Genomic DNA, 18,256 nt, shown 5'->3' on the forward strand with positions numbered 1-18,256 from the left:
GCCACCTGCACTTTTTGCTTCCCTTCGTTCACACTAGACTTACGAGAAAAGCTGGTTTGATTGTAGGCTGGGGAAATAGGACTGACTCTGTGTTGTCTCTCTATATATTAGACTCGTAAAATGCTTTTAGGATTCTTGGATCCTTCTCTGGGATATTTTATGTTGCTGAACATGCTGTGAAGTTCTTGTGTCTGTATGTGCACCACCAACCCCCGTCATTCTCCCCATCAGTGTTACCCTTTGTGGAAACAAAGCAGCCTGGGAGGCCCACCAAGAGCAAGACCACGTTTCTGTCCTCTGCAAGGTTAGAAGCTGTAGTCAGAGGATCCCAGGCGCCCACAGAGCCGTGGACGTGAGCTTAGACGTGTGTATGGTTATAGTAGAGCTATGGAGAATGCGTATTTGCCTCTGAGGGCCCCTCAGCTCCCTTCTTACAATGAACAAGGAGTAATTAATGTATAATCAGTTGGTTTCAAAATAAAAAAGGAAGCAGAGGGATCAGCTGGCGTTTGTAAAAGTCCATCTGTGTTTGGGCTGCACTGATTGCCTGTTCAAGGCAAAATGACTTCTGTGAAGCCATCTTGAGGGAGGAGAGGTCACAGCTGATCCCCTACATCCAGAAGGAAATTTCTTTTTTTCTTTGCTGTACGCGAGCCTCTCACTGCTGTGGCCTCTCCCGTTGCGGAGCACAGGCTCCAGACGCGCAGGCTCAGCGGCCATGGCTCACGGGCCCAGCTGCTCCGCGGCGTGTGGGATCTTCCCGGACCGGGGCACGAACCTGTGTCCCCTGCATCGGCAGGTGGACTCTCAATCACCGCGCCACCAGGGAAGCCCCAGAGGGAAAATTTTAAAAGTGCAGTAAACTTCTGGGCAATTGTGGACTCGCTTTATACACCAAAAAGTGATTTTGTCATCGAGGCTGATGGTCAAAAAACATCTGAGTCTTTCTTCTTCTTTTTTTTTTTTTAATTGCTTTTGTAATTTTTATCTTTGGCTGAGCCACGCGGCTTCTGGGATCTTAGTTCCCCGACCAGGGATCGAACCCCTGCCCCCCTGCAGTGGAAACATGGAGTCCTAACCACTTGACTGCCAGGGGAGTCCCTCTGAGTCTTTCTTATACCCACTGCTGTGGCTGCCTGTGGTCCAGTCTCCCCCTTACCCACCGTGGAAAAAAGAGATGGCCTGAAGACAGCTTAATCTCCCGCTGAAACATGGGGGAATCTGCTCCCTCCTTCTCTCTTGAATCTCTCTTGGCGTCATTCCCAAAGTACCAGTTCCAGGGAAGGTCACTGAATGTCGTGATTGCCAAGGTAGCTGCCTGAGCATAAATCACTTCTCCATCTCGGTCCCTTCTAGGCGCCGTCCCTCTCAGGCTGCTGGGCATTTAGAGGAAGATGCTTCTGCCCTTGGCACTAGAATAGCTATTCACAATAACAATGAAAACCGCTCTCACCAGAGCATCAGAGCCAGTGGAAAAGACAGAGCGTTTATTTTAGCATTGCTGTATCTCTTCAAGTCGGAATCCCACGAAGGTCTCAGAATTGGTCTTCCCAGCCTTCACTTGCGAATGCACAGTCTAAGAGATCGTGCTGCCTGCTCTGTCAGCTGCTTTATATCTTACAGGAAGGGTAGGTCCCGAGCCTGGTGTCAGAGGTTAGCGCTAAGAAGTCCCCAGACTCACTTAAATAAAACCATTTGGCTTCTGAACTACGGTTCCCTCCACAGTAGAATGGAGATAACACTACCTAGGTGTTACCAGGCTCAGATGAAGTAATGTATGTGAAAGTACATTGTGAGGCATTAAGATCCTAGGAAGACGTCAGGGCTTGTGATTTACACTGGTTCTCATCATAAGATTCAGCTGTTTGAGAAAAGAATTAATCTTCTTTTCCTTTGTGATAGTTATTGAGCACTTACTATGTACTAGGAGGCCTTGGGGAGAGAGAAGATGAATGATTCGGCCCCTGTACTTGTGAGACTTACAAAGGCTTCTCTCTCCAATATAGAGCCAGTGTTCCCAGGGTCGCTCCTACAAGTGTCGGTCCAATGGGTGGCCTGGTTAGGAGGGTCTAAAAAGGAGCTCTCTGATGGGTGAAATAGATGTGCACAGATCTCTCCCTGGCCCTCAGGGATCTCCAGTCCAGTGCTATAGCCAGGCAGCCACAGGACTTGCTCCCTGCTAAGGAGAATTCTTGGGGTGTCTAAGAGCCCTTGAAGGAATTGAGAGGAGTTACCGAGTTTCCCTTGTCAAACCTCCTCTGGCAGCAACTGTCCTCAGGACCGTGTCTCATGGGTGCTCTGTTGTACAGTGTTCTTCATTGGTAACCTTCCTTCCCTTGCACACGCAAAAGCTCAATTAATTTATTCAGATGAGATTATGGAACTATTTTCCCACTTTTCTGACATGGGGAAATCTTTCTGATTGTTGTCTAGGCTTTAAAAACAGTCTAATGAAACCAATGTAATGTGACAAGAAACGGAATATGGTGTGTCAAGGACATAACAGACGCACCCCAACCTGGTGAAAGTTATTCCCCTGATTTTGGGGCATACCTGCAGTATTCCCCGAGTACATGCAGGTAAACACCACACTGGTGTTGTAGAAAGGTTCCATCTCTCTACCTTAGTTTGCTGCTTTTTAAATTCTGGTTATGCATGTGTGTATATATCACTATGGTGCCCTGGGAGTTCTATTTGCTTTCACCCTAACATATTTAAGAAGTACTGGCTTATTCAAAGAGCTCTTGTTTAAAGGGGACTTAGTAAATGCTTTTTAAGAAGCGTAGGAGAGCCATTGGCTTGTAACTAAATAAAGGCATTTGTCCTGTGCCATCTACACAACCGCCAGTGAGAAAAGAGAGTGGAGAAAGCTTCAGAAAGCACCAGAATTTTGACCCCTGCCACTCAGGCTTCTGAAGCCTTCAAAAGATAATAGAGAGAGAGCTGTAAGACAGAGCTGAAGCTTCCCCAAAGAGGAGAAACTCTTTTTTTTTTTTTTTTGCCTTAAGAATTTTCCTTCCATTTTCAAAAATGACAGTGCCTCTTCCTTTGCTGGGGTGTCAAGTAACTTGGGACCAGTTGGACTCACTCTTTGGATGTCCTGGCTGCTATGATTTAGTCAGTTTTCTCTCCCAGTGGCCCTAAGAGCAGAGGAAAATTTTGTACACGTTATACACCAAAGTCATGAGATTCAAACTAAAGGGTAGGGCTTGCTCTCAGATAATTAAATAAAAATAAGATACACTCAAACATTTCAAAGTACTTAGCTGTGGTCTAGTTTTGCCGTGGAGATTCTTACTTTAAAGACTGTTTTTTCTCCTCTCACAAGTGGTGTCCCGACCTTGAACAGAAAGCTGCTTAGCACCCAAATAAACATGAATTCTTAAAACAAGCATAACACCTGTGGCTCCATTCCAGAACTCGGTCATGCCACAGTTCATCTGGATTCCTATAATTCCTGTATGTTCCCATATCTTAATTGCCCATAGCTGTGTTGCCAGTACAAACAGGATGGAGGAAGAGTCCACACCCTTAATGAATACATCTACTAACCCTAAGAAAGCACCATCTTTTGAAACTCTAGTATTCTTTTTAAGGTACTGAATGACCATCTACTGAAATGCTAATAAAGATATCTGATAACTAAAAATTCCTTTCAAGCAATTCTTACTCCCTACCATCTTTCTAGCTGGGGTTCAGGACTGGCATTCAGCATAAAGAACATTACTGATTTTCAGACTCTGCCCTCTGCAATGTTATTTAAGAAATGAACACTCGGGTTCACCAAATCAGACATCAGATCCATCTCAGCATATTTGAAAAGAGGAGTCAAATGAAATAAGTACATATTGGATCGGGGTATATTGTAAAATTTGCACACGAAAAAGCCTCAGGGTGTAAAACATAAGATAATGACATCTGTAAAACAGGCTGTGTGGAAAAGACCCGAGACTTCTCATTTATTATGCATTCAAAACACATAGAAAATATGATTCGAGTACAAAGGTTAAAAAGAGAGAGAGAATGGGGGGGGGGGGCAGTTGGGAGGGAGAGAGAGAATGAGAATGAATGAGAATCATTCACAGTTGGGATGTATTAATAAAAGTATAAGTTCCACAATTAGGAAGGTGATAGTTCTACTGTTTTCTGCCTTGAGAATTATGTTCAGATTTAAGGGTCTGATTTTAAAATTGGAGCAAAGAGGAGACCATCCACCAAGGTAAAAGGCTCTCACGAAAAATAAGAAAAGGAAATAGGAAAGTTTGCTTAGAAAAGAAAAGAGATGGGGGCAGGGAGACATGAGATTTGGCTTCACAATTTCTGAGTAGGGTCAGGTGGAAAGGGGCTAAATCATCTTATGTGGCAGGACCAGACCCAGTGGGCAGACCTTGTAGGTAAGCAGATCTCAGCCCAAGATAGGGAAGAACTCTGTACAGTCGGAGCTGTCAGAGACTGCAGTAGGTCATCTGCCTAAGTCTGAGTTCTCCGTCACTGAAGGAGTTTTGGGAGAGACTGTCTTGTCTTGTCTTGTAGAGAAAACTGCAGTAAGAGGAATTCGATACCAGTAACATTGAGGCGCCGAGCAAACCCTTTATGTGTTCTCATTTCTAAGTGCAATGAAGAGTTTCAGAGAGAATGAACGTTAGCTGTATTTGCTTTCCTTTTCAAACTAGATAATCCAGACCATCTCTTCCGCTTCACCTTTACTCACTCCCAAGTCATGAATTTAATACATTAGCAATAGTAGCCTGTCCCACTTGGTGAAGTTGGTAAATAGCTTTGCAATCCTAGCAGGGTGTGCCCTGTTGCTTATTCGCTGAGCTCCAGGGCAGAGCAGGAAAGCAGCACAGTGCCTCAAAGTAATTAGGCGATTGCCTGACAAAGAAGTTAGGCCACAAGCAAGAAGCTTACAGACAGCATAGAGACGAGCTCCCGGTACAAGACACGCAATAACCATTATGTGCCTCACTGCTATAATTTTAGAGAGCTTAGAGAAAGATTTTCAGGCTAATAAGGAGCCGCTACACCCATTAAGGCATGTCAGACAGTCCACACCAATCGTCATGGAGCTGCAGGGAACATGCAGTAGTTTCTGGAAAGGGGAATGTTGAAATTTGTCTGTTCTGGGCTGAGAAGGCTCTCTGCAGCGGTGAGCGAGAATGTCCGAGAGGGTACATTTCCATCTTTATTTTGGCAATGTTTGGTGTAAGTCTGGCAAGATTTTACTAGTTTCTCAATCTGTAGAAAGAGATTAAAAATAAAGGGTGCTTCTCATCCATTAAGAGATTAAGGGCGAGATCCTACATTTCCAAGTTTAACTTGTTAGTGGAATCGGTGCATATTGCCTTCTTTCTGTTGGCCTTGTTGGGAGCCATTGCTGGGTTCTAGAATAGCTGTGTGGATAAATATGTCATGAGGTCATTGGCCTCTTTAAAGGCCATTAGTGGACCAAAATCATGGTGATTTTGCCCCTTCCCCCTTTTTTTTAACATGTAAAAAAAAATTATTTATTTTATTTATTTATTTTTGGCTGTGTTGGGTCTTTGTTGCTGCGTGCGGGCTTTCTCTAGTTGTGGCGAGCAGGGGCTACTCTTCCTCGTGGTGCGCGGGCTTCTCATTGTGGTGGCTTCTCTTGTTGTGGAGCACAGGCTCTAGGTGTGCAGGCTTCAGTAGTTGTGGCTCATGGGCTCAGTAGTTGTGGCTCGAAGGCTCAGTAGTTGTGGCTCGTGGGCTCTAGAGCGTAGGCTCAGCAGTTGCGGTGCACAGGCTTAGTTGCTCCGTGGCATGTGGGATCTTCCCGGACCAGGGCTTGAACCCATGTCCCCTGCATTGACAGGCGGATCCTTAACCACTGCACCACAAGGGGAGCGCCCCTCCCCCCTTTTTTTTAGAGAAAAAGAAGCACAGATTGAAGAGAAGTAAGAAAAGAGAGAAAGAAAATGGAGAAAAGGAAGGAGAGAAAATAAGGAGAGAGAGAGGAAAAAAAAAAACCAAGAGAGTTGTATGTGCTTTAAAGAATGAGACAATAGCGGAGAAGAGTGGCTTCAATCACCTACGCCAACCAAGAGGACAGCCTTCCACTGTGACGTCATTCCAAAGGAATATGTCCCATTCGTGGTCCACCTGCCCGCAAAAGTGAGTCCACGTGCCCCCTCCATACACAGTCCTGAGCACAATGAGAAACAGAAGAATCAAAACAAAATAGGTGTCTCCACGTAAGTGGGGTTTTTATGAAGGTGATGGAAACTTTGGAGTAGACACTAGAAACACCGTGTCTGTCATAGCTCAAGAAAACCAACCACTGTGGGCCAGCATCACTGATTTTACATTTTTGTTTTTTGGTTTTGTGTAAGAAGGGGCCCAAACGGTCCTGCTGACAGTGTGCACAGACTCAAATAGCAGTTCGATGAAGGCCAAGTCACATAAGCTGATGCTGACACAGTGGTTCCCAACTGCCAGCAGCACGTTAGGTCTGTCCCCTGCTCGGAGGCACCCACTTTCCATCACAGACGCTCCGGTGCTGGGTTACATTTAATAGGAGGGATGGCCAGGGAGAACATCAGAGACCATTGGTGATGCACTGTTTATTCCTCAGTCACTTTGTGTTAAATTGCTGTGACTTGAATGTCAGCAGTGTTTGGGATGTGGTAGTGAAATCAAATCTATCTCCCGTGTGCCAAGACAAATTTGAGAAAACCCCCAAACACAATTGTCTTGGTTTCTCGCTGGCTGTGTCCGCACACATACAAATAGCAGCTCGTTTCTTGCCCTCCAGTCGTGTGGCGGGGTTGCTTTCTTGCTGCTCTGTGAGGAATGTCTAATGAACCCCAAACTACTTCCCTCAAAGCCGGGGATGTCAGGAATGAGGGGCCACTACACCCGTTAAGCACTGTCAAAAGTCCACGCCAATTACTACAGAGCTGTAGGGAAAGTGCGGTCATTTCTGGAAAGGGGAATGAAGAGTTTGTTCTGTTTGTTTGAGGAGCTTGGGGATGAGAGCCAGTGGATGCTACTGAGGATAGAGGCACCAGGCACATCTTGTATGGGCGTCCAGATGATCCTGGGCAGTCCTAGTATTAGCAAAGTGCCTCTTGCGGGGAACTTCCACATGAACAAGCCCCAGATCTCCAAACCAGAGCCATTCTTTTAAGGAGTATCAGTGAAAATACTGGGCCTTGCATGAAAGTTTCTGGAGCTTTACTGCAAGGTCTAACAGATCTCTAGTTATGCAGGAGCTACTTCTTTGTGCCCGTTTTTGCAACAGTGCTCCAGTGAGGGTGTTGGTCTTTCTGCCTTGGGTGGGATTCATGTCTTCGACTCAGGGAACTCTTTTGCATGGAGGGCAGGATATTGTGGTGAAAAGCCAGGGCTTTTGATGACAGGCCAGCTTCACCTTGCCCTTAGCCAGGACTTATTTCACTCTCCTTGCTCTTGATTTCTGAATCTGTGAAATGGGGATTAAAAACACCTTCTTAGCAGACATGAAGCATATAAAACTATTAGAAAATGGGAGGCGATTGTGAAGTAAATTCTGAGGCTGCAGTGAGACCAGGCCATTCTTTTTTAGGGAGGGGATGGTGGGATAGACATATTTTATTCGTCCCTAACCAGTTCATAACACTGAAGCGAAGGGAAGCCTGGCCAAGTTCATTATGGTTAGACATTGTCTAGGGCAGATGTTATCAAATCTGGATGTAAAACAGAATCACCTGGATTCACACGGTAGGTCTGGGATAGGCAGGTAATAAGCATATTCATAAGCCCCCCATGTGACTCTAAAGCAGGTGGTGAGGGACAGTCATCTAATGTAAAATTTAGGGGAGAAAAAATACTTTTTGGAGGCTCCATCCGTGGAGAATATCAAAATGAGAATGATGAAATGGCAGAGCTGCAAGTGAGCTGGGTGGCCATCTAGCTCAACCTGCTACCAGATTCAGGATAGACGATCGAAGCCTTGCCTCCCTAAAGGCTGAGCTCTGGATATCCTTGGGGTATTTCTTTCAGGCTCCAAATCTACACTTTCTGTCAGAGCTCCTCACATATCGGTGATGTTGTAAGACCTTTCTTTGGTTTTTGTTCCGAGTGATTTATAAACTGTCCCAGGACACTTAGCTACTTCTGTCCCTTCTCTTCTAATTAAGTTAGGTGGTAAGAGAGTGTTCTCTCTCGGTGGGACATTCAAGGAAGGCCCAAGAACCAGTTAGCATCTCTGTTGCAGGATGGAAAGGGGGATAGGAAGGGACGTTTTTGAGGGGAAATTTGTGCGAGACCCAGTGCTTGAATGTTCTGTCTGCTCGCTTGTGTGAACTGACAGCCTGAGTCAATACATATGAGATAGGAAATTATTTACTTCCTTATATAGAGGAAGAAACAGGTTCAGAAAAGCCCACTGATGTCCCTGTTGCCCCATAGCTACGACTTTTTGATTTGGGGTTAAAATTCAAATGGCCTTAAAGGTCCCACTGCATTCGGATCCTATAACTGTATGTGGCTGTGGAAGGACTAGCTACTTTCTCCCACTGGGCTGCCTCTGAATATGCTGCCAGCCTCAGCTCAAACAGCCGCCCCCATGCCCTGCCCGGAGATGTTCAGGTGTGGGTGTCTGATGCTGGCTGTCCTGGGCGCGAGGGGCAGGGGGCTGAGTGCCAATCCCGGGGAGGCCTGGAGGTGACGGGAGGGTGGCCCAGCACATGAGTGAGGCCTCATGCCCCTGCACGTGCTCCGTTGTCCCATCAGACTTCACGTTACGAAGCGTAAATTCAAAGGTGAAATGATTAAGGGTCTCAAGATGGTGACCACAGAGCATCAAACTCCAGTGTGAGGCTTTTCTGAGCTTGGGACCCGGTACCACCACCCTGGTCACATGCCCATGAAGCCATCCCTGGGCCATGGGGAACCAAAGAACTCTAAGTGAAGATTCCTGACCGCAGGGTGCTAACACAAGGAGAAGATGATTTACAAATGGGCTAATCAATAATTTGGAAGAGGGCTTCCCTGGTGGCGCAGTGGTTGAGAGTCCGCCTGCCGATGCAGGGGACACGGGTTCGTGCCCCGGTCCGGGAAGATCCCACATGCCGCGGAGCAGCTGGGCCCGTGAGCCATGGCCGCTGAGCCTGCGCGTCCGGAGCCTGTGCTCCGCAACGGGAGAGGCCACAGCAGTGAGACGCCCGCGCACCGCAAAAAAAAAAAAAAACTAGGATAGCGTGGGCAAGTTAGCAAAGGTCAAGCACAAGTCCCCGACTACCTGGCAATGGGGTAGGAACTGGATCGGAATTCCAGAGGCCTCTAGAGACATGTCCCATTCCAAAGGGGGAAATGAGTTCTTGGAGAAGGTGGAGAAAAAAGCTACATCCCTCCAAGGCTGGATGGGTGGATTAGGGCTGCCCAAGCCATTAACTACCTACCCAGCCACTCCGAGCCCAGGAAACGAGCCTCAGCATCCAGGCTGGGTGTAGAGGGGCCGCGTTGAGCTCTTTGCACCAGGCGTCCAAAAGCCTTTATGAGGTAAGGGCAGGGTCACAGGCTAGGCCCCAGCACTTTGCTGTGATTTTTAGTTTTTCCCCCAAATGTAAGGATATTTGGCAAGTCGCTCAAGTTCCTCAGCCAGGCATGGGACTGGTGACCCGTAGCAGAGGGCAGCCAGGGACAGCTGGGGCTGACCCTTAGCAGTGGTAGTCAGTTCTTTAGTTACCAGTCTTTATCCAGTGAGCTCCCATTCTCGGGTGCTGGAGCAGGGGTGTGAGAAAAGCTGCCGTGTCCTGCTGGCCCGGTCCCTTCACTGTGGTCACAAGACCAAAGCCGACGTGCTGCTGGAGAATGTTCAGCTGCCATTTCACCTCCTGTGTTAACTGCTTCGACTTATAAAGCAAGAACCAAAACTGTGGCTTTGTATTATTAGGCAGTTGAAGCAGCCAAAATGGTTATAATGGCCAGAGGGGAGGAGGGCTGTTTGCCAGGGTATAGGGAGCAGAGCAGAACAACCTACTTAACTATCAAGCAATTCCTGTAAATATTTGCAAACACCCCTTCAAAGCTCGAAAGCCTAGGACAGGATCATTGGATGATTTGCTTAGAAGAAGGAGAAACAAAATTGACCTCCTGGTCCAAAGCGGCCATAAAAAGAAAGTGTGTTTATGGGCAGAGGACCAGAAAGGGAAAAAAATTGTTCAAAGTTTAATAAACACAAAAGAGAATAAAAATAAATCTCAAGAGCACTTATTTACAAACTTGATGGAGGGATAAGGTTGGGGTTGGCGGGTGTCAATGATGGGTGTCTGTGGAAGTAACACAGGCCTGAAGGGGGTTCCAGTAAGAGGGAGAAAACCAATGAGATGTTTACTCTTGCTAATGACAGGAAATGCACTGAAGCAGCTTTGCGCTTTCAGGATGCTCTTTCAAAGCATGTTTGAAGCTCCTGCTGTCTAATGGGGAGGCCATGCGAACTTGAATGCAGCCACTAGGCCTGTGGAAGGTTCTGGCCAAACTGGAGAGTGTGTGAAGCCAGGAGGCCTGGCCCCAGCCCTCCCCAGGCCTCTCTACCTGGGCCCCCAGACTGTTTTCAGCTGAGCTGATCAGGATGGGACAAGCCTGTCCAATCACCTGGGCTGGGCACGTTCCAGCGGAGGGAAAGGTCAGTTTGTCCTTGCAGCTACCTTTGCAAATTGCTAAGCTAGGGGGCTCCCCAAACCTTTCTGGCCGGGTGAATGTTTTTGTCTTGTCCGCCTGAAACTGTCCACCGAGTATTTCACGGTAGTGATGCAGAGGGCCATCCCTGTGTCCGCATGAATACCTTCTTTTCTCTGAAACGTGGGGTGCTTTAGATTTGGGGGGTTTTGTTTGCGTGCTTGTTTGTTTTTGTTTCTGAGGCTTCTGAGCTACAAAGCTTCAATTCACACAGTCCTTTGTGAAGCAGTCATCGAGCAGGGCATGGTTTGAAATTCACCACTTCCCCATGAGCTGCTTTCCAGCAGCCACAGGACATGGGAAAGGGATGGAGAAAAGCCTCTATGAGGGAAAAAAGTTCAGAGCTCTTAAGATGAGGAAATGTTGGTGTGTTCCTAGCATTTTTTTTTTTTCAGTGTAATTGTCAGGGCATGGATTTCCCAGGAAATCACAAAAGGTATTTATTTCTATTTTAACATCAGCAGCATGGTTCACTTGTTTAATAAGAAGCTAGTCTTGCCAATAGCCAGATGCCTGAGTCTTTCAAGACTCCTGTTGATGACCAACTTCGTAAACAGTGGGTATTTGGTGAACTCCACGTGTGCAGAGCCCTGTCCTAGGTAGACGGGGAAAAAGAAAGACCTGGAAAATATGGTTAGTCCTCAAGATTCTTGAGATTTCATGGGGAAACAAAATAAGCAAACATAATAATGAAGTAATAAAAACATTTGTAAGAAACCATAAAAAAATGAATGATTATGTTGCAATGAAGTGACATAATTGAGGAAGGGGTAGAAAATCATGGAGCCACCAGAGTTGGATGGAACATTCCAGAATAATGAAAGTAAGTTTGCAGGAGATTTTGGAAGAGTATTGTAGAAATATACGTATTCTACGTATACTGTAGGAATGTACCTGTAACAGGTGGCCTGCCCAGTGTAGGTGCTTAATAAATCGGTGTTGTATATGAAGTATGGGGATAGAATTTGGACTTGCTTTGGTTTGGGGGTAACCTCAAGTTGCATACTCAAAGGCAATGACAGGTTACTACAAAATAACAGCAAAATTCTAGCAGCCCATGAACTTGAAATTGCTGTGGGCTTTCTGCATCTCTGTATCTTTTGTGACTCAGAACAGAAGGCATTTGGGTTGATTTTCTTCCTCTTCATTAGCTAGGATTCCCTCCCACCAATGGACATTTATGCTGAATAAAGAATTTTAAGACTGGCCTGGTATAGCCAGTATCTGTGTATTTTTATTCAAATGTCCTCACCCTAACTTGTCTAGAGGGTGTATTTGGTCCTATGTGTGTGAAAGACCAAATTATCAAAGCCAAAAAAGATGCAGTCCATGAAGCTGGAGAGAGCAGAGTGTTTGAGTGCCAAAATTTCAAGGAAAAAAAATACATGGGCAAACTGCTTGCCATTAGGAGCTCTTTTCCTGGCACAACTGATGAGGGTGTACGCAAGCCCGACGGCTCTCTCCAGGCATCCACTGTCATGAACTTGTTCCAATTCATAACCATCTAGGGTTTTCCACCACTCTGTCAGCTTTCAAAGGAGAGGGTTAACTTTATAGCCTCAAATGGAGTTGGAAGTGGTTTGTTAATCCCTATTAATAGGCTGCTCCTGTAACCAAATGCAGATGGTTTTTTTTTTTTTTCTGGTTCAATTGTTAACGATATTAAATTGGCCATTGGAAACGAAATCATTCTGTAGATATTTCCCGTATGGTTTCTTAAGACTATCTCATGCTGTGTGGTCTTTTGTGAGAGAACCATGGATTTTTATCATTTTGAATGATTGCCCTAACTTTTTACAGATGCCATCCCGCCCACTTTCTACAGACCCTACTTCAGGATTGTCCGATTTGACGTCTCCGCCATGGAGAAGAATGCTTCCAATTTGGTGAAGGCAGAGTTCAGAGTCTTTCGTTTACAGAACCCGAAAGCCAGAGTGCCTGAACAACGGATCGAACTGTATCAGGTAACTTTTGTTTGGGTTGTTTGAATGGACAATCAGTTTGAAGTCTTAGGATAAAGGACTTCCTACAGACTGAGATTTTCTGAACTGAGATACGCCGTTTTCTACACGCATAATCATGACATAGACCCTCATTTATTATTCCTCTCACAGTGACACTTCATTCCTCACTTGCTCAGGAAGGCAGAACATTTAGAGTGAAGGGGGGAAGCTCTGGGCATGAATGGCTAGAGTGCCCACCCTCGGGAGGGCTCAAGTCCAGAAGTCCACCCCCTACTCTGTAAAGTCAGATGATGTAGGACCAGTCCCACCCCAAGGAGGGAAGTCAGCTACCTTTCTTTTCTCATTTGATGGCCATCCCTTTCTCCTTTTCTTCCCTCGTCACTTCCTTCCTGTTGTCTCTCTCTCCATCTTTTTCACTCTCTTTTCTTCCTCTCTTTGCTACCTCCTGTCTCTTCACTAACCTCATCCTGCCTCCTCTTCCTCTCTGATTCTACCCGCACTTTCTAGTCCATCCCACACCAGATGCACATCCTCTGTTCACCACTGTCCGCCACGATTTCAGGCAGCCCTGGCATCTCATCTCCCTAAGTACAGGTTGCTAGGCAGTTGTGTCAAAAGATAATGAGGATGATATGATGATGGTGGTGATGAGACAATGATGACGATGACGGTGGTGGTGAAGATACCAAGTTACTGAGATGTGAGAGATGTTCTTAACAGCTTATTACTCACGTGGGTTACCGGGCAGTAGCATCAGCATTACCTAGGAGCTGGGAGAAATGCAGAATCTCAGGCCCCAGCCCAGACTTACCAAATCAGAATGCACGGAATGTAGATCAGAATCTAGATTTTTATCAAGATCTTTAGGGGATCTGATACACATGAAAGCACTGCTCTGAAAGCCCTGAGTTGGGCAAGGGAGTCAGATCAGGTCATAGTGAATATGTCATAGTGTCATATGAACAGTGTCTGTAGAGGGCAGAGTTGGGAAGATTTCACCAGGGACTTGACGTTTGGGTGGGGCCTCAAGAAGCATCTGTTAAAACAGGATGAGGGATGGTCATTCTTCACAGAAGGAGCCACTTGTACCAAAACAGGGTGTCCTTTGAAGGGGCCTGTTGAGGGTACCAAAGAGATGGTACTCAGTGCCAGGAGGTGAGGAGTGTTGCCCTCCAGGGAAGATATGTAGAGGGAGACTGAATAAGAACAGACCCGAGAACCCCAATGTTAAGGAGGAGGCATGTGAGACAATATGACTAAAAAGCGTGCTTCCTTGAGGGAATGAAGGGAATGACATCTGCATGTGGAGACCTCTAATTGTCCTGGATTGTAAACATTTGGAAGTTTTGGTAATCTGGATAAGACTTTTCTTTGCATTTATTGGGAAAATGGAAAAATTCCCACACAAATAAGCATTGTACATGGAATCTCTGAGAATGAGTCTGAAGTTGTTAAAACAGTTTTCAAGTACCAGTTTACATGTGTGTTCATGAAAAGTAGTTCTTACTTAGATCCTCAGGGACCTCTCCGTGGAGACCTTAAAATCTTAATGCGCGTTCTAAGAGTATCAGACAGGGTCGGCTTTCTGTGTACCAGCCCCTCTGTTAAGCCCTTTATAAGTATTGCCTCCATTTGTATCCACAGCTTTCCTGTGAAGTTTGCATGATGAAGTATCTTTTTTTTCATTTATTGACATATAACAGACGTATAACATTGTATTAGTTCAAGGTGTACAACCTTGAATAATATTTCGATATATGTATATATTGCAAAATGATCACCACAATAGGTTTAGTTAACATGTACCACTTCACATAGTCACATTTTTTTTCCCCTTTGTGGTAAGAACTTTTAAGATTTACTCTCTTATTTCAAATATTTAATACACTATTACAGACTATCGTCACCATATTGTACATTACATCCCCAGAACTTATTCATCTTACAACTGGAAGTTCGTACTTTTAGACCACCTTCACTCATTTCAAATATTCTTTCTTCTGCTGGATTCTTTCTCCTTTTTACAGAGAAAGATGCTGAGTCACAGAGAAATTAAATCACTTGGCCAGGGTCACACAGCCAGGAGGAGGCGGGGCTGGGATCCAGGTCCAGCTCTGATTCTCAAGCACTCACTCTTCACCGCATTTGCTGTTTGTAGCAAAACCTTCCCTACCTCTTTGCCTCAATATCAGCCAGAATAGAAGAAAAATAAGAGAAACTAGGCCGGCCAGAGGGTGGAGTGGTATTAGGAGGGAAAGCAAAGACGGAGTTCTCTGAAAAAAGCAGCTTGATCAAAGGTAGCCAGAGATATTGCAAGGTGATTGGAAAAATAAAAACAACAACATGACTGCCTGTCCTCTTTTTTCTTCTCTTTCAATTAAGTCTCTCGTCCATGCCTCTCTGTGCAGATAGATTGTTCTCTCTGGCCCTGTTTCAATTACGCGACTTCAGTTAATTGAAGGCAAGGTCTGTTAGATTTTGTTGCCTGTAACGTAAGCTGCTAAGTCACCGTTATTCTTTGGCTTCTGACCTTGCTCCGAGGAGTGGCCTCTGATAGCGGGTTACTGATAGCTTGTCTTCCTCCCAGAGGCCATCTCATCCCCGGGAGGGGATCTGTCCCTGGAGGCTGGTAATTTAGAGGACCTCAGTGAGGTCCTCAGTGGCTGTGTACCCTCCCAGAGGTTATTGCAGCACTGGCCACCCCATGACACAAGCAGCAGGCTCTGCTCCAATTAAAGCCCCACAATTGGAAAAGATACAGCCCAAAACAGAAGCTCATTGTATGGAGAACATGACCTTGGGCTTGTTCAGTGACACTGAACACGAGACCCAGGAAGGAGGTAGTTTTAGAGGAAAATAAGGAAGAATAACATCTCCTTATCTATCTGGAGCTCAGCTATGCAGCAATCTAACCTCCTGAAACACAGCCAAAGTCCAGGTAGTAAGTCAGAGAGATCCCTGAGCACCCTCACAGAAGACACAGCGCACACACACACACACACAGCTGACTCACGGGAAAGGCAGCCTTTGGTCCTCTCTGGGACCACAAGAAATTCGAAGCACTGGATTAGAAGGAGTGCTGGGGGAAGACACTCTGACAGGAGGAGATGACCCTTTAGACTTGAGATGTTTGCCTGTACACCCCAGTAATGCCAGCCCAGACGATCAAGTCATAGAATGCAGTGCCTGTATGGACAATTTTCCTAAACCTTATCCTGTTTGTGGTTAACCCAGTCTTTATCTCTGTGGCACCCTATCTGGATTCTGACATCTGCTGGTGGCCTTTTTATTTGGAGTCCCATCTTTGGCTTGTTCTTCTCCAACTTGCCACTTGCCTTCCATGCATTTGGAACTCTTTGTGGCCTTCAGTGATAAACTCCCTCTTCAAGTCTCAGGACAGAAATTGACGCTTACAGTAACGGCTTTCAATTATGCAGGTGAGGCTAAATTATATTCAGGTAACTGAACACGTGCCGTAAGGTACTAGAGGCTTTTCTAGGCAAAATTGCTGAAATGCTATTTTGAAAAATAAAATACTCAGTGCTTAAATGGGCAGACCTGTAGCTATGTGGAGAGCTCAACTATTCAGAAGAACAAAGCCTCTGAAGTTTCTAGGTTCCCTTTGACTACTGTATTACTGGCCACAGGGTTGACAATCTACTTCCTAGAGGAAGAGAGATAGGATGACTAGGAATAGGTTTTCAGGGTGTTTAGATGATTGTATGGATAATTTATTAGGATTCCTCAGGGCATCGGTTTTAAGCAGGGGGAGTGTGTGTGCGTGTGCGCGCGCGTGCGCGAGCTCACATGTGGGTGCAGGAGGTGCTTCCCCACCTCTGAATGCCCTGGGGGAGCTTCTACAAGGCCTGTCCACAGTCCCTTTCCTGAAGCTTCTGATTCTCCCTGGAGAGGAAAAGATTTGCCTCTGGACAGACGTGGTTTTGAAAAGCTCTCCTCATGATCCAGATATGATCATTCTCCATTCTCCATTGGGAATCACAGATTTAAGGCATATCCCAAGTTTTGGGGGTCATTCTGTCCCCTATAATGTATATGGGTCCTCTTTCTAGAGTCCGAATCCCAGGCTAGAAAGACCTAATATAGCATTTCCAGGAGTGAGTTCCGAGTTAGTTTTGTCCAGGGCTGTGGATCTGTTGATTTCTCCCTGCCTGGGAGAGTCAGGATACCCGAGCTTCTGTGGAAATCATGTTTAGTTTGGCAAGGCGACTCTCACTCTTCTCCCCTCTACAGAATCGTCTGTCAGAGCTGTGATGAATGGTGGTAATATAAAACCGCACTGTCCTCCTGCTACCTCTGACTTCTGTTATGTGAGCAGGCTCTGAAGAGCATATACTGTTGTGATCATAGTATGACTTCAGATGTACACCAGTATCAGAGGGAATACGAAAGGGATAAAGCCTTCTGATATGAAGGGAAAGAGGGCAAAAAAGAGGAAAACTGAAAATTTTTCCAAATAGGAGTGACCCTTACCATATTTTTAGAGATTTATGACAAAGGCAGCCTTTATTGAAATATGCTCCGATAAAGCTCCAGTGCTCTGGGAATGCTTTTGAACCTACTAATATTTAGTAGAGCTCTCAGCACATTGGGAAGATGGAATCCATCTTTCTCTGATTAAGTTGTGCTTGTTTTTATGATTAAAATCATGCCCAGAGTTATAGAGGGAAAAAAAATAGGAGAGGGGAATCTTCTTCAATTGAATATCACCAACAAGAGCAAGGGTATCTGCCATCTTGGAGGGGGCTAAGCCCCCAATTTCACAAGCAAAGAAATGAAGCACCAAGAAATTAATAACTTACGTAAGGGTGCCCATGACCTCGTGGCCGTGTGAGACCACCAAAAACTACTTATGTTTAGGGGTGCTGACCTCAGAGGGCCTTGGAAATCCCAGCTATTTCTAGCTTCCTCTCACCAACTTACACCCTTTTCACGCTTATTTCCCAATTCTTTTTTTTTTTAATTGAAGTATAGTTGATTTACAATGTTGTGTTAGTTTCTGGTATACAGCAAAGTGATTCAGTTATATATACTTATATATATATATATATATATATATATATATATATATATATACTTTATATATATATACTTTTTCAGACTCTTTTCCCTTATAGCTTATTACAAAATATCAAGTATAGTTCCCTGTGCTATACAGTAGGTGCCTGTTGGTTATCTATTTTATATATAGTAGTGTGTATGTGTTAATCCCAAACTCCTGATTTATTCCTCCCCTGCTGCCTTTCCCCTTTGGTAACCAAAAATTTGTTTTCTCTGTCTGTGGGTCTATTTACTGTTCATTTAAAACTTTACCACCTCTAGGATGTACCTTTGTAATGGTTCGATGATCTAGTCACTGTATAACAAACTACCCCTAAATTTCATCGCCTCAAATATCAATTATTTTATTGACTTTTAAGGGTCAGAAGCTTGGGCGAGACTTGGCTGGGCTGTTCTGCTCCATGTGACTTTGACTGGGGTCACTTGATGGTATTCAGGTAGCAGCTGGTCTGGTCTGGAGGATCTGTGATGAGTTTGCTCATAAGCTTGGAGCTTGGATAGGATGACTGAACCCCTCCTCCTCTCTAAAT

General features: G+C 45.3%; 1 protein-coding gene across 3 annotated transcripts in view; it reads left to right on the forward strand.

The window, feature by feature from the left end:
• The window catches only part of TGFB2 (transforming growth factor beta 2), an 80,923-nt gene that overhangs the window by 39,428 nt on the left and 23,239 nt on the right, over nucleotides 1-18,256 (forward strand). For all 3 annotated transcript variants that reach the window (XM_029230949.1, XM_029230951.1, XM_029230950.1), the window contains one exon: nucleotides 12,484-12,647. In XM_029230949.1, coding sequence (XP_029086782.1) covers nucleotides 12,484-12,647 — 164 coding nt within the window. The remainder of the gene's footprint in view (nucleotides 1-12,483; nucleotides 12,648-18,256) is intronic.

The sequence above is a fragment of the Monodon monoceros genome, unplaced genomic scaffold (assembly GCF_005190385.1).
Source record: "Monodon monoceros isolate NGI ecotype Baffin Bay Population unplaced genomic scaffold, NGI_Narwhal_1 Super_Scaffold_18, whole genome shotgun sequence".
In the NCBI taxonomy this organism is placed as follows: domain Eukaryota; kingdom Metazoa; phylum Chordata; class Mammalia; order Artiodactyla; family Monodontidae; genus Monodon; species Monodon monoceros.